This window comes from Bubalus kerabau, chromosome 4, assembly GCF_029407905.1.
Source record: "Bubalus kerabau isolate K-KA32 ecotype Philippines breed swamp buffalo chromosome 4, PCC_UOA_SB_1v2, whole genome shotgun sequence".
NCBI lineage: Eukaryota > Metazoa > Chordata > Mammalia > Artiodactyla > Bovidae > Bubalus > Bubalus kerabau.
Window position 1 is genome coordinate 164,074,409 of NC_073627.1, and position 15,448 is coordinate 164,089,856.

The 15,448-nt window shown below is 39.4% G+C and overlaps 1 protein-coding gene across 1 annotated transcript in view; it reads left to right on the forward strand.

Annotated features, from left to right (window-relative positions):
- LOC129650576 (olfactory receptor 13D1-like) overlaps window positions 1-14,321 on the forward strand; it is a 57,267-nt gene extending 42,946 nt beyond the window's left edge. The window contains exon 2 of the mRNA XM_055579200.1: window positions 14,085-14,321. Within this exon, the coding sequence (XP_055435175.1) occupies window positions 14,085-14,321 (237 nt within the window). The remainder of the gene's footprint in view (window positions 1-14,084) is intronic.
- Window positions 14,322-15,448: the final 1,127 nt, after the last annotated feature.

A 15,448-nucleotide genomic window follows, 5' to 3' on the forward strand; every position in this document is an offset into this window, starting at 1 on the left:
ACCCAACTACTAAAGGATATTCTCTAGACAGGAAACACAAAAATGGTGTATAAATTCAAACCCAAAACAATAAAGTAAATGGCAACGGGATCATACTTATCAGTAATTACCTTAAACGTAAATGGGTTGAATGCCCCAACCAAAAGACAAAGACTGGCTGAATGGATACAAAAACAAGACCCCTACATATGTTGTCTACAAGAGACCCACTTCAAAACAGGGGACACATACAAACTGAAAGTGAAGGGCTGGAAAAAGATTTTCCATGCAAATAGGGACCAAAAGAAAGCAGGAGTAGCAATACTCATATCAGATAAAATAGACTTTAAAACAAAGGCTGTGAAAAGAGACAAAGAAGGTCACTACATAATGATCAAAGGATCAATCCAAGAAGAGGATATAACAATTATAAATATATATGCATCCAACACGGGAGCACTGCAGTATGTAAGACAAATGCTAACAAGTATGAAAGGAGAAATTAACAATAACACAATAATAGTGGGAGACTTTAATACCCCACTCACACCTATGGATAGATCAACTAAACAGAAAATTAACAAGGAAACACAAACTTTAAATGATACAATAGACCAGTTAGACCTAATTGATATCTATAGGACATTTCATCCCAAAACAATGAATTTCACCTTCTTCTCAAGCGCACATGGAACCTTCTCCAGGATAGATCACATCCTGGGCCATAAAGCTAGCCTTGGTAAATTCAAAAAAATAGAAATCATTCCAAGCATCTTTTCTGACCACAATGCAGTAAGATTAGATCTCAATTACAAGAGAAAAACTATTAAAAATTCCAACATATGGAGGCTGAACAACACGCTGCTGAATAACCAACAAATCACAGAAGAAATCAAAAAAGAAATCAAAATTTGCATAGAAACGAATGAAAATGAAAACACAACAACCCAAAACCTGTGGGACACGGTAAAAGCAGTCCTAAGGGGAAAGTTCATAGCAATACAGGCACACGTCAAGAAACAAGAAAAAAGTCAAATAAATAACCTAACTCTACACCTAAAGCAACTAGAAAAGGAAGAAATGAAGAACCCCAGGGTTAGTAGAAGGAAAGAAATCTTAAAACTTAGAGCAGAAATAAATGCAAAAGAAACAAAAGAGACCATAGCAAAAATCAACAAAACCAAAAGCTGGTTTTTTGAAAGGATAAATAAAATTGACAAACCATTAGCCAGACTCATCAAGAAACAAAGGGAGAAAAATCAAATCAATAAAATTAGAAATGAAAATGGAGAGATCACAACAGACAACACAGAAATACAAAGGATCATAAGAGATCCTATCAACAATTATATGCCAATAAAATGGACAACGAGGAAGAAATGGACAAATTCTTAGAAAAGTACAACTTTCCAAAACTCGACCAGGAAGAAATAGAAAATCTTAACAGACCCATCACAAGCACGGAAATCGAAACTGTAATCAAAAATCTTCCAGCAAACAAAAGCCCAGGTCCAGAGGGCTTCACAGCTGAATTCTACCAAAAATTTAGAGAAGAGCTAACACCTATCCTGCTCAAACTCTTCCAGAAAATTGCAGAGGATGGTAAACTTCCAAACTCATTCTATGAGGCCACCATCACCCTAATACCAAAACCTGACAAAGATCCCACAAAAAAAGAAAACTACAGGCCAATATCACTGATGAACATAGATGCAAAAATCCTTAACAAAATTCTAGCAATCAGAATCCAACAACACATTAAAAAGATCATACACCATGACCAAGTGGGCTTTATCCCAGGGATGCAAGGATTCTTCAATATCCGCAAATCAATCAATGTAATACACCACATTAACAAATTGAAATATAAAAACCATATGATTATCTCAATAGATGCAGAGAAAGCCTTTGACAAAATTCAACATCCATTTATGATCAAAACTCTCCAGAAAGCAGGACTAGAAGGAACATACCTCAACATAATAAAAGCTATATATGACAAACCCACAGCAAACATTATCCTCAATGGTAAAAAATTGAAAGCATTTCCTCTAAAGTCAGGAACAAGTCAAGGGTGCCCACTTTCACCATTACTATTCAACATAGTTTTGGAAGTTTTGGCCACAGCAATCAGAGCAGAAAAAGAAATAAAAGGAATCCAAATTGGAAAAGAAGAAGTAAAGCTCTCACTGTTTGCAGATGACATGAGCCTCTACATAGAAAACCCTAAAGACTCCACCAGAAAATTACTAGAACTAATCAATGACTATAGTAAAGTTGCAGGATATAAAATCAACACACAGAAATCCCTTGCATTCCTATACACTAATAATGAGAAAACAGAAAGAGAAATTAAGGAAACAATTCCATTCACCATTGCAACGGAAAGAATAAAATACTTAGGAATATATCTACCTAAAGAAACTAAAGACCTATATATAGAAAACTATAAAACACTGGTGAAAGAAATCAAAGAGGACACTAACAGATGGAGAAATATACCATGTTCATAGATTGGAAGAATCAATATAGTGAAAATGAGTATACTACCCAAAGCAATCTATAGATTCAATGCAATCCCTATCAAGCTACCAACAGCATTCTTCACAGAGCTAGAACAAATAATTTCACAATTTGTATGGAAATACAAAAAACCTCGAATAGCCAAAGCGATCTTGAGAAAGAAGAATGGAACTGGAGGAATCAACCTGCCTGACTTCAGGCTCTACTACAAAGCCACAGTTATCAAGACAGTATGGTACTGGCACAAAGACAGAAATATAGATCAATGGAACAAAATAGAAAGCCCAGAGATAAATCCACGCACATATGGACACCTTATCTTTGACAAAGGAGGCAAGAATATACAATGGATTAAAGACAATCTCTTTAACAAGTGGTGCTGGGAAATCTGGTCAACCACTTGTAAAAGAATGAAACTAGAACACTTTCTAACACCATACACAAAAATAAACTCAAAATGGATTAAAGATCTAAACGTAAGACCAGAAACTATAAAACTCCTAGAGGAGAACATCGGCAAAACACTCTCTGACATACATCACAGCAGGATCCTCTATGACCCACCTCCCAGAATATTGGAAATAAAAGCAAAAATAAACAAATGGGACCTAATTAACCTTAAAAGCTTCTGCACATCAAAGGAAACTATTAGCAAGGTGAAAAGACAGCCTTCAGAATGGGAGAAGATAATAGCAAATGAAGCAACTGACAAACAACTAATCTCGAGAATATACAAGCAACTCCTACAGCTCAACTCCAGAAAAATAAATGACCCAATCAAAAAATGGGCCAAAGAACTAAATAGACATTTCTCCAAAGAAGACATACAGATGGCTAACAAACACATGAAAAGATGCTCAACATCACTCATTATCAGAGAAATGCAAATCAAAACCACTATGAGGTACCATTTCACACCAGTCAGAATGGCTGCGATCCAAAAGTCTACAAGTAATAAATGCTGGAGAGGGTGTGGAGAAAAGGGAACCCTCTTACACTGTTGGTGGGAATGCAAACTAGTACAGCCACTATGGAGAACCGTGTGGAGATTCCTTAAAAAACTGGAAATAGAACTGCCTTATGATCCAGCAATCCCACTGCTGGGCATACACACTGAGGAAACCAGAAGGGAAAGAGACACGTGTACCCCCAATGTTCATTGCAGCACTGTTTATAATAGCCAGGACATGGAAGCAACCTAGATGTCCATCAGCAGATGAATGGATAAGCAAGCTGTGGTACATATACACAATGGAGTATTACTCAGCCATTAAAAAGAATACATTTGAATCAGTTCTAATGAGGTGGATGAAACTGGAGCCTATTATACAGAATGAAGTAAGCCAGAAAGAAAAACACCAATACAGTATACTAACGCATATATATGGAATTTAGAAAGATGGTAACAATAACCCTGTGTACGAGACAGCAAAAGAGACACTGATGTATAGAACAGTCTTATGGACTCTGTGGGAGAGGGAGAGGGTGGGAAGATTTGGGAGAATGGCATTGAAACATGTAAAATATCATGTATGAAATGAGTTGCCAGTCCAGGTTCGATGCACGATACTGGATGCTTGGGGCTGGTGCACTGGGACGACCCAGAGGGATGGAATGGGGAGGGAGGAGGGAGGAGGGTTCGGGATGGGAAACACATGTATACCTGTGGCGGATTCATTTTGATATTTGGCAAAACTAATACAGTTATGTAAAGTTTAAAAATAAAATAAAATTTAAAAAAAATAAATAAATAAACCCAACTAGTGGCTACTGACTGCCTAATTGCCAAAAAAAAAAAAAAACAAAAAACAGTTGTAATTCATGTGAAGCCCAGTAATCTAAAGTCTTCTTACAATGCAAAAGCCTTTCTTGGTGAGATATAGAGTGACTTTTAAAATTTTATTTTAAATTATCAGGCAGTAAAATATACAGAAAAAATTTGTCTCTCTCAGCTTATAGTTCTATGAGTTCTAACACATAAACAGATTCATGTAACTATCATGGTGATCAAGGCATAGAACTCTTCTCTCACCCTAAAACCCCCTTGTTTTAGGGGGTTAATAATCATTCATTTCATCCATTCATAAATCCTGTAAAAGCTGTATTTGTTTTTGGTCCCTATAGTTTAACCTTTTGCAGAATGCCATATAAAAGGAATCATATGGTCATTGCTGTCCGGCTTCTTTCACTTATTATAAATCCTTTGAGATTCATCAAAGTTGTTATAGGTGAGTAGAACTCCATTGTATTGATATTGAATGATATTGTATTGATACAGTTTATCTATTTACCTGTTGAAAGACATTTGGGTTCTTTCCAGTTTGGAGTAATTATGAATAGGCTGTTATAGACTTTTATGCTCAGAATTTTGTGTGAAAAAAGTTGCCATTTTTTAGGGTAAAAATCAAGGGATAGCATACTAGATGATATAGGACATGAATATTTAATTTTATAAGACACTGTCAAACAGCTTTCTAGAGTGGTTATCATTTTTCATTTTTGACAAATGAGAGTTCCAGTTGCTTCCCACCCTGATCAACAATTGGTATTGTCACTATATATATTTTTCCCATTCTGTTAGGTATGTGGGGATATGATATCATAGACATTTCCTTAATGACTATTGTTTTGGGGTTTTGTCACCCTTGTGTTCTCTTTAGTAAAGCATCATTCATGTGTTATGCTCATTTTTAATTGGGTTATTTACTATCATTGCAGCTTGAGAATTATCTAGTCTGAGTATGAAATGTTATCAGATATATGACTTGAATATACTGTCTGTATATTTTCCCTGGTGGCTCAGATGGTAAAGTGTCTGCCTACAATGCCGGAGACCCGGGTTAGATCCCTGGGTCAGGAAGATCCCCTGGAGAAGGAAATGGCAACCCACTCCAGTACTCTTGCCTGGAGAATCCCATGGATGGAGGAGCCTGGCAGGTTACAGTCCATGGGGTTGCAAAGAGTCAGACACAACTGAGTGACTTCAATTTCTTTCTTTCTTTCTTTCTTATACTGTCTGTAAGTCTGTGGCTTGTATTGCAAACACATTTAACTGCCATTTTAGTTGGCTTCTGCTTAAGTCCAATGGAACTATTGTGGTGGCTCAGATAGTAAAGTGTCTGTCTACAATGTGAGAGACCTGGGTTCGATCCCTGGGTTGGGAAGATTCCCTGGAAAAGGAAATGGCAATCCACTCCAGTACTCTTGCCTTGAAAATCCCATGGACAGTCTTTGGATTCAACCTTTTGTTATCTTAAAATGTTAATTATGGGAGTAGACCTGGTCTTTACAAGGATATATCTTGCCTGAGGACAGTGTTAGCTTAAGATGTAAATTATGGGAGTGGGTCTGATGAGGTCTTTGCAACCTCCAGACATTCTTTGGCTTATATAACTTCATTGTTAACACTAGCAAGCGGGTACTCTTTCTGCCCCCTTCTGATGCCTGTGTCAGAAGCTTTCTCTATCTCCTTTATACTTTAATAAAACTTTATTACACACACACACACACAAAAAAAAAAAGAAAGAAAATCCCATGGACGGAGGAGCGTGGTGCAGGCTACTGTCCATGGGGTCACAAAGAGTCGGGCACGACTGAGCGACTTCACTTGCACTTAAGTCCAATGGAAGGGGACACACAGAAAGACTGTGACCAAAAAGACACATCTTCCAACAGGTCTATTCTTTGACAGATCTCACTTGAAGTGATTTGTCAGGGAGACATCCACTGCCACCACCCAGAGAGCACAAACAATAGGCCCTGCATCCAAATACCTTGCTTCATTAAAGCCTCAGGCCATTCCTTTTAACCTTTCCCTAGAAATAGCACCTCTCTCCCTCAACACACACAGACACACACATATACACTTCCAGTAATATCGTTCATGGTCACAGAATCCACTGAAACTGCTCTAATTCATTAACCAAACACACAGGCATTTAACATATAGACCACTTCTCCTTACTCAAGTAATTGGTGCATTTAGCCTTTAATTAACACTTTTGGAACTATGCAAACAGCTACTAATCACTTTTATGTGCTTGCTGTTGTTCAGTTGCTAAGCAGTGCCTGACTCTTGGCAACCCCATGAACTGCAGCACACCAGGCCCACCTGTCCTTTACTATCTCAAAAGTTTGCTCAGATTCATTTCCAATTAGTTGGTGATGCCATCCAATCATCCATCCTCTGACCCCTTTTCTCCTCCTGCCCTCAATATTTCCAAGCATCAGAGTTTTTTCCAATGAGTTGGCTTTTTGCATTAGGTGGCCAAAGTACTGGAGCTTCAGCATCAATATCAGTCCTTCCAATGAATATTCAGGGTTGACACTTCTTTTAGGGTTTGATCTCCTTGCAGTCTAAGGAGCTCTCAAGAGTCGTCTCAGTTCAGTTCAGTCGCTCAGTCATGTCCGACTCTTTGCGACCCCATGAATCGCAGCACGCCAGGCCTCCCTGTCCATCACCAACTCCCGGAGTTCACTCAGACTCACGTCCATCGAGTCAGTGATGCCATCCAGCCATCTCATTCTCTGTCGTCCCCTTCTCCTCCTGCCCTCAATCCCTCCCAGCATCAGAGTCTTTTCCAATGAGACAACTCTTTGTATGAGGTGGCCAAAATACTGGAGTTTCAGCTTTAGCATCATTCCTTCCCAAGAAATCCCAGAGCTGATCTCCTTCAGAATGGACTGGTTGGATCTCCTTGTAGTCCAAGGGACTCTCAAGAATCTTCTCCAACACCACAGTTCAAAGGCATCAATTCTTCGGCACTCAGCTTTCTTCACAATCCAACTCTCACATCCATACATGACCACTGGAAAAACCAAAGCCTTGACTAGCAAGAGTCTTCTAAAGCACCACAATTTGAAGGCATCAGTTCTTCAAAACTCAACCTTCTTTATGGTCCTACTCTGACATCTAAACATGACTACTGGAAAAATCACAGCTTTGACTATATGATTTTTGTTGACCAAGTGATTTTAATACACTGTCTAGTTTGTCATGGCTTTCCTTTCCAGGAGCAAGCATTTTCTAAATTTCATGGCTGTAGTTTTGGAGCCCAAGAATAGAAAATCTATCACAGCTTCCACTTTTTACCCTTCTATTTGCCATGAAGTGATGAGACCAGATACCATGAGCTTCATTTTTTGAATGTTGAGTTTTAAGCCAGTTTTTTCACTCTCCACTTTGATCCTCATAAAGAGGCTCTTTGCTGCTGATGATGCTAAGTCACTTCAGTCGTGTCCAACTCTGTGGGACCCCATAGACGGCAGCCCACCAGGCTCCCCCGTCCCTGGGATTCTCCAGGCAAGAACACTGGAGTGGGTTGTCATTTACTTTTCCAATGCATGAAAGTGAAAAGTGAAAGTGAAGTCGCTCAGTCGTGTCCGACTTTTAGCGACCCCATGGACTGCAGCCCACCAGGCTCCTCCATCCATGGGATTTTCCAGGCAATAGTACTGGAGTGGGGTGCCATTGCCTTCTCCGAAAGAGGCTCTTTAGTTCTTCATTTTCTGCCATTAGATTGGTATCATCTGCATATCTGAGGTTGATAAGATTCCTCCTGGCAATTTTAATTCCAGCTTGTGATTCACCCAGCCCAGCATTTCACATAATGTACTCTGCATAAAATTTAAATAAGCACAGTTACAATATACAGCCTTGTTGTTCTCCTTTCCCAACTTTGAACAAGTCCTTTGTTCTATGTCTGGTTCTAACTGTTGCTTCTTGACCTACATACAGGTTTCTCAGGAGGCAGGTAATGTGGATTGGTATTCCCACCTCTTCCAGAAATTCCCAGTTTGTTGTGATTCACACAGTCAAAGGCTTTCATGTAGTCAATGAAGCACAAGATGTTTTTCTGAAATTCCCTTGCTTTCTCTATGACCCATTGAGTGTTGGCAATTTGATCTCTTGTTCCTCAGCCATTTCTAAACCCAGCTTGTACATCTGGAAGTTCTTGGTTCACATGCTGTTGAAACCTAGCTTGAAGGATTTTGAGCATAACCTTAACTAACATGTAAAATGAGCACAACTGTATGGTAGTTTGAACATTCTTTGGTATTGCCCTTCTTTGGAATTGGAATGAAAACTGAACTTTTCCAGTCTTTCTGAGTTTTCCAAATTTGCTGGCATTTTGAGTGTAACACTTTAACAGCATCATTCTTTAGGATTTGAAGTAGCTCAGCTGAAATTCCATCACCTCCACTAGCTTTATTCATAGTAATGCTTCTAAATGCATTACATACACACTCTGTCTACCAGATATAATGCCTTAAATCTATTCTTCACCTCCATTGTATAATAATCTTCAGGGTTTTCATTTAGGTCATACCTGAATGACCTAGTGGTTTTCCATACTTTCTTAAATTTAAGTCTGAATTTTGAAATAAGGAGCTCATGATCTGAGTCACAGTCAGCTCCAGGTCTTGTTTTTGTTGACTGTATAGAGCTACTCCATCTTCGGCTGCAAAGAATATAAGCAACCTGATTTTTGTATTAATAATCTGGTGATATCCATATGTAGAGTTGTCTCTTGTGTTGTTGGAAGAGGTTATTTGCCATGACCATTGTGTTCTCTTGACAAAACTCTAGCTTTGGCCCTGCTTTACTTTGTACTTTAAGGCCAAACTTTCCTGTTACTCCAGGTATCTCTTGGCATCCTACTTTTGCATTCCAGTCCCCTATAATGAAAAGGACATCTTTATCTTGGTATTAATTCTAGGTCTTGGAGGACTTCTTAGAACCAGTCAACTTCATCTTCTTTGGCATTAGTGGTTGGGGCATAGGCATGGATTACTATGATGTTGAATGGTTTACCTTCGAAACAAACAGAGATCATTCTGTCATTGAGACTGCACCCAAATACTGAATTTCAGACTCTTTGTTGACTATGAGGGCTATTCCATTTCTTCTAAAGGATTCTTGCCCAGAGCTGTAGATATAATTGTTATCTGAATTAAATTCGCCCAGCCCATCCATTTTAGTTCACTGATTCCTAAGATGTCACTGTTTACTCTTTCTATCTCCTGCTTGACCATCTTCAATTTACCTTCATTCATGGACCTAACATTCTAGGTTCCTATGCAGTATTAATCTTTATAGCATCGGACTTTACTTTCACCACCAGACAGATCCATAACTTAGTGTCATTTCCTCTTTGGCCCAGCTGCTTCATTCTTTCTGGAGCTACTAATAATTGCCCTTCCACTCTTCCTCAGTAACACACTGGACACCTTCTGACCTGGGGGGCTCATCTTCAGAATCGTATCTTTTTGCCATTTCATAGTGTTCATGAGGTGGTCAAGACAAGAATATTGGAGTGGTTTGCCATTCCCTCCTCCAGTGTATCTGGAGTGTTTTGCCATCCCCTCCTCCAATGTACCTGTATTGGGCCACTATTAGGGTACTTCTCCTTTCATCCTATTTCCCCTACTTCAATCAATCTAACTTTTTATGCTTTTGGATATTTTTATTCCTTAAACATGCATGCTTCTTTTACTCTGAGTCCCAGATTTAGCTTTCTTAATTCTAGGTGATAAACAAAGGCACTCAAGAACCCATTACCTGGTAAATGATGACTAACAAGCAGTTTTACTCTGTAAACTCACTATGTCTGTTGGAAAGAATATCCATTTTTTTGGTAATAAGTTGACTTTTTTTTTTACTAATAGGCAGATGTGCTTTAATATTTTTGTAAAAAAGTTCTAAAAACAGTATAAAAATTCTAGCATGAAGTCATAAAATGTTAAAAATATTACATCACAATAAATATAACTACACTCTCCATAGCCTCAAACACAGAGAGGAGTAAGCAGCTGTCAGGTTTGGAGGGAAACATGCTTTGAGATGACCTTTACAGTGGACAGGAAGAAGCTCAAAGCACTACCCAAGCCAAGGGCCTATGGCAAGTCTGTGCTGAAGAAACAGCTATGAAGCCCTCTGCTATGAAGGCCTCCACTTCCTATTTTCCCAACTTTATCTCTTCCCAAACTTATCCTACCTAGTAGTTCAAACCACTAAAAGCTGTAGCTTTAGTCCATGCTGCTCAACTCAGGGCTCATTGAAACCCTCTTTTAAGTGTACTGGAGTGGTGACCAGCCTCTGTGTTTGTGAAGAACATATTAACACACACTATACATGACTTCTCTATGGAATAAGCCTGTCTCTGGCCAGCAGTGACCACAGGACTAGGGCCCTTCATCCATATGCTCTCTGCTAAGAAGGCCAGTTATTAGTTATGTGACCTTGGACAATTTACTTAATTTTAATGTCTCAATATTCTTACCTATACCACAGGGATTTTAATAGCCTCATTGTGATGTTTTTGGGAGAGAGAATTTTTACATACATAAAAGCATCTGGCATATGGTAAACACTATTTTGGTTTCCTTTATCTTCCATTGACTTGTTCATTTTTTTCAAGTTTTTCACATTTCTGTCCCAGTTTCACATGCCTACAAAAGTACCTTTAAAATTTTATCAGTCATACATGTTCAGGTATCTGGTCTCTTCTTACCCAAGCAACCATGTATAATTTCATCACAACATGATATGACATTGATGCATGTTTTACCAAACCCTTCAACATTCAGAAAACAAAGATCATGGCATCCGGTCCCATCACTTCATGGGAAATAGATGGGGAAACAGTGTCAAACTTTATTTTTTTGGGCTCCAAAATCACTGCAGATGGTGACTGCAGCCATGAAATTAAAAGATGCTTACTCCTCGGAAGGAAAGTTATGACCAACCTAGATAGCATATTCAAAAGCAGAGACATCACTTTGCCAACAAATGTTCGTCTAGTCAAGGCTATGGTTTTTCCAGTGGTCATGTATGGATGTGAGAGTTGGCCTGTGAAGAAGGCTGAGCGCCGAAGAATTGATGCTTTTGAACTGTGGTGTTGGAGAAGACTCTTGAGAGTCCCTTGGACTGCAAGGAGATCCAACCAGTCCATTCTGAAGGAGATCAGCCCTGGGATTTCTTTGGAAGGAATGATGCTAAAGCTGAAACTTCAGCACTTTGGCCACCTCATGTGAAGAGTTGACTCATTGGAAAAGACTCTGATGCTGGGAGGGATTGGGGGCAGGAGGAGAAGGGGACGACAGAGGATGAGATGGCTGGATGGCATCACTGACTCGATGGACGTGAGTCTGAGTGAACTCCAGGAGTTGGTGATGGACAGGGAGGCCTGGCGTGCTGCAATTCATGGGGTCGCAAAGAGTCGGACACAACTGAATGACTGATCTGATCTGATCTGATCTGTTGCCATTTACTTTGGGGTTTGAGTTTATAAACCTTTTCTGTGTTTCCTGTCTAGAGAAGATCCTTTAGCATTTGTGAAGAGCTGGTTTGGTGGTGCTGAATTCTCTCAGCTTTTGCTTGTCTGTAAATCTTTTTATTTCTCATTCATATACATGTACATATACACTCATAAGCAAAATCAAAACAGTCCAACAAAACTAAAGTACAATAGATTGACCTGGTGAACAAAGGGAACCAAAGATTATGTCTACCAGAACAAAACTAACTAAAGCACAAACCGGGAAACAAAACCAAAGCAAGGTGCCCAGTGGGGAATAAAGCAATGAAAATAAAAACTAACAAATATATTGAGACTAAAGAAAAAAAAAAAAAAAGAAAGTAAGAATAGATATGCAAAGTTAAATAGAAGTAGATAAAGATTTATATACATTAAAGATTAACTGCAAGGGGAAAAGAACAGTAGGAAAAGCAAACAAAGGAATAAATGTAAAAAAAAATAGATTAAAAAAATTAAAATTAAAAAAAGAGAGAGAGAGGGAAAAAAAAAAAAAACAAACCTCCCAGAATCACAAAAGCCCAGTATAGAGGCAGAGGTTTATAATAACAATAAAAAATATGACTGAGAGAAAAAAGAGAAAAAAAATAAGCTCAAAAGCTTAGTTATATTTCAAAGCACCAAAAAAAATCAACAATTACAACAGAGGGGGAAAAAGGAAGAAAAAGAAATCCAAAAGAATCTACAGAACAAGTCAAAACATAAGAATAAGAAATGTTTTTCTTGAGTCACTGTTGTCAGAGTCCTTTCCCTCTCTGGAAGTCACAGTCCACTTCACTTCCCTAGGATGTGAAGAAAGGATGCCCTCCAACACTGTGCTGATCTCTGGACCTGCTCTGAAGGCAGCTCAGATGCTAATCTGCTCCTACGCTATGTTCTTGCCTCCAAGGTCCGCAGCTATCAGAACTAGTGTGTTTTCTTTTGTGAGAGCTTTCAATGACCTTTTATATGTTCCACAGACACAGAGTATGCCTAGTTGATCATGTAGATTTGATCTGTAGCTGTACAGCTGGTAGGAGGGTTTTGGGTCTTCCTCCTTAGTCACACTGCCCCTGGGTTTAAATTGTGATTTTATTTCCATATCTGGATATGGGTTGTTCACTGGGGTTTGCTCCTGAGGCTGTGCTAGAGGACTTGGGTTTACCCATTTGAGGCCAGGTGTGGAGGTGGTGCAGCTGCTTGAGTCGCAGGGGTTCTGGAAGCACCAGGTACTCAGGGAAGTTGGCAGCTAGGGCAGCAGGAAATATAGTGCCCTAGAAAGGTATGACATTCCTTAGTATTATATAACAATAATGTATCCTGCCTAAGGACAGTCTTTGGATTCAACCTTCTGTTATCTTAAAATGTAAATTATGGGAGTAGACCTGGTCTTTACAAGGATATATCTTGCCTGAGGACAGTCTCTGGATCAAACCTTCTGGCTAATTCTGTTATCTTAAAATGTAAATTATGGGAGGTCCTTACAACCTCCAGACATTCTTTGGAGTATATAACTTCATTGTTAACACTAGCAAGCGGGTACTCTTTCTGCCCCCTTCTGATGCCTATGTCAGAAGCTTTCTCTATCTCCTTTATACTTTAATAAAACTTTATTACACAAAAGCTCTGAGTGATCAAGCCTCGTCTCTGGCCCCGGATTGAATTCTTCTCCTCTGGGGGCCAAGAATCCTGGTGTATTCGCGTGATTCAACAACACCTTTCACATTCCCCATCACAATCTTCTCCCTCACATCCCCTCTATCTGTCTCTCTCCAGTCAACAGCAGCCCTCACCCTGGAATTGCTCCACAATCCCTAAACTCCAGCTCCCAGCCACTGCACCATCCAGGGTATGTATGGCTGCAGCAAGGACTGTCTGATTTTCATTCCATTTAGGCTGCCAGAGATCAGCTGTTTCTCTCTTATCCTTAAATGTTTCTCCTCTGACTCAGACAATTGCCCCTGTGTGGGGATCGGACCCTGCATCAGTTTCCCCATCAGCTAAAGGCAGGTCAAATCCTACTAACATTCCCATTTTTACCCCTAGTTCCTTCATCCTACTGAGTTTTGTGTGGGCCTATATATTATTTTCTACTGGTCAGGTACTCCTGTCCACTCTTAGCTGGTGTTCTGCATTCACTTCTGTGTCTAAAGGTGTATTTCTGATGTATCCATGGAGAAAGATGTATTCCATGTCCACCTATTCCTCCGCCACCTTGTTTCAGGTGTTAATTTTTATCTCCTCTCTTCCATCCTGATAATTAAATCTGCAGAAGGGAGATAAAAGGGCTTTTCTACCTGTTCAGCCCGCCTGATTTTGGTCATTTTATTCTATTTTTCAGCTCTTTTTATGTACATGAAACCCAAGTCAAAGGACATAAAGACATCTGATGAGATCATTGGGCTGTCTTATGGAGTGGTAACCCCAATGTTGAACCCCATCATCCACATCCTGAGAAATAAGGATGTGAAAGAAGCTGTGCATAAAATCTTGAGTAGACACTTGTACTCATGGAAAATATGAAAGAGCTTAAGAATTCTTTGGGGAAAAGATATACTTTGGTATTCAGAGATGAACCTGCAGAACTTAGTAAAATAAGAGTGCTCTTAATATAAAGCTAAATGTGGAGTTCTCATTTTCATAACAGTATACATCCTTGTCTTCAGAGGCCCATTCAACTTCAGCTTCTTTGGTATTAGTGGTTGGGGCATAGATTTGGATTACTGTGATACTGAATGGTTTGCCTTAGAAACGAACAGAAATCATTCTGTCATTTTTGATACTGCACCCAACTACTGCATTTCAGGCATCCAATCCCATCACTTCATGGCAAATAGATGGGGGTAACAATGGAAACAGTGAGAGACTTTATTATCTTGGGCTCCAAAATCACTGCAGATGGTGACTGAATCCATGAAATTAAAAGATGCTTGTTCCTTGGAAGAAAAGCTATGACCAGCCTAGACAGCATATTAAAATGTAGAGACATTACTTTGCCAACAAAGGTCCGTCTAGTCAAAGCTATGGTTTTTCCAGTAGTCATGTATGGATGTGAGAGTTGATCCATAAAGAAAGCTGAGTGCTGAAGAATTTATACTTTTGAACTGTGGTGTTGGAGAAAACTCTTGAGAGTCCCCTGGATTGTAAGGGGTTCAAACCAGTCAATCCTAAAGGAAATCAGTCCTGAATGTTCATTGGAAAGACTGATGCTGAAGGTGAAGCTCCAATACTTTGGCCACCTGATGGGAAGAACTGACTCCTTGGAAAATACCCTGATGCTGGGAAAGATTGAAGGCAGGAAGAGAAGGGGATGACAGAGAATGAGATGGTTGGATGGCATCACTGAATCGATGGACATAAGTTTGACCAAATTCTGGGAGTTGGTGATGGACAGGGAAGTCTGGCGTGCTGCATTCCATGGGGTCACAAAGAGCTGGACACAACTGAGCAACTGAACTGACTGATATATCCTTGTAAACCTGTCCATATAATATCTTTTCAACAGTCTTTCTAGTTATAGGCATCAATAGCTCTTGGTTCCACATAGGCCATGAAAGAATGATGAATAGCATTCTCTCTGTTTGTCTCTCTCTCTCTTTGTGTGTGTGTGTTGGGGGAGGGACTCAGTTGTGTCCAACTCTATGAACTGT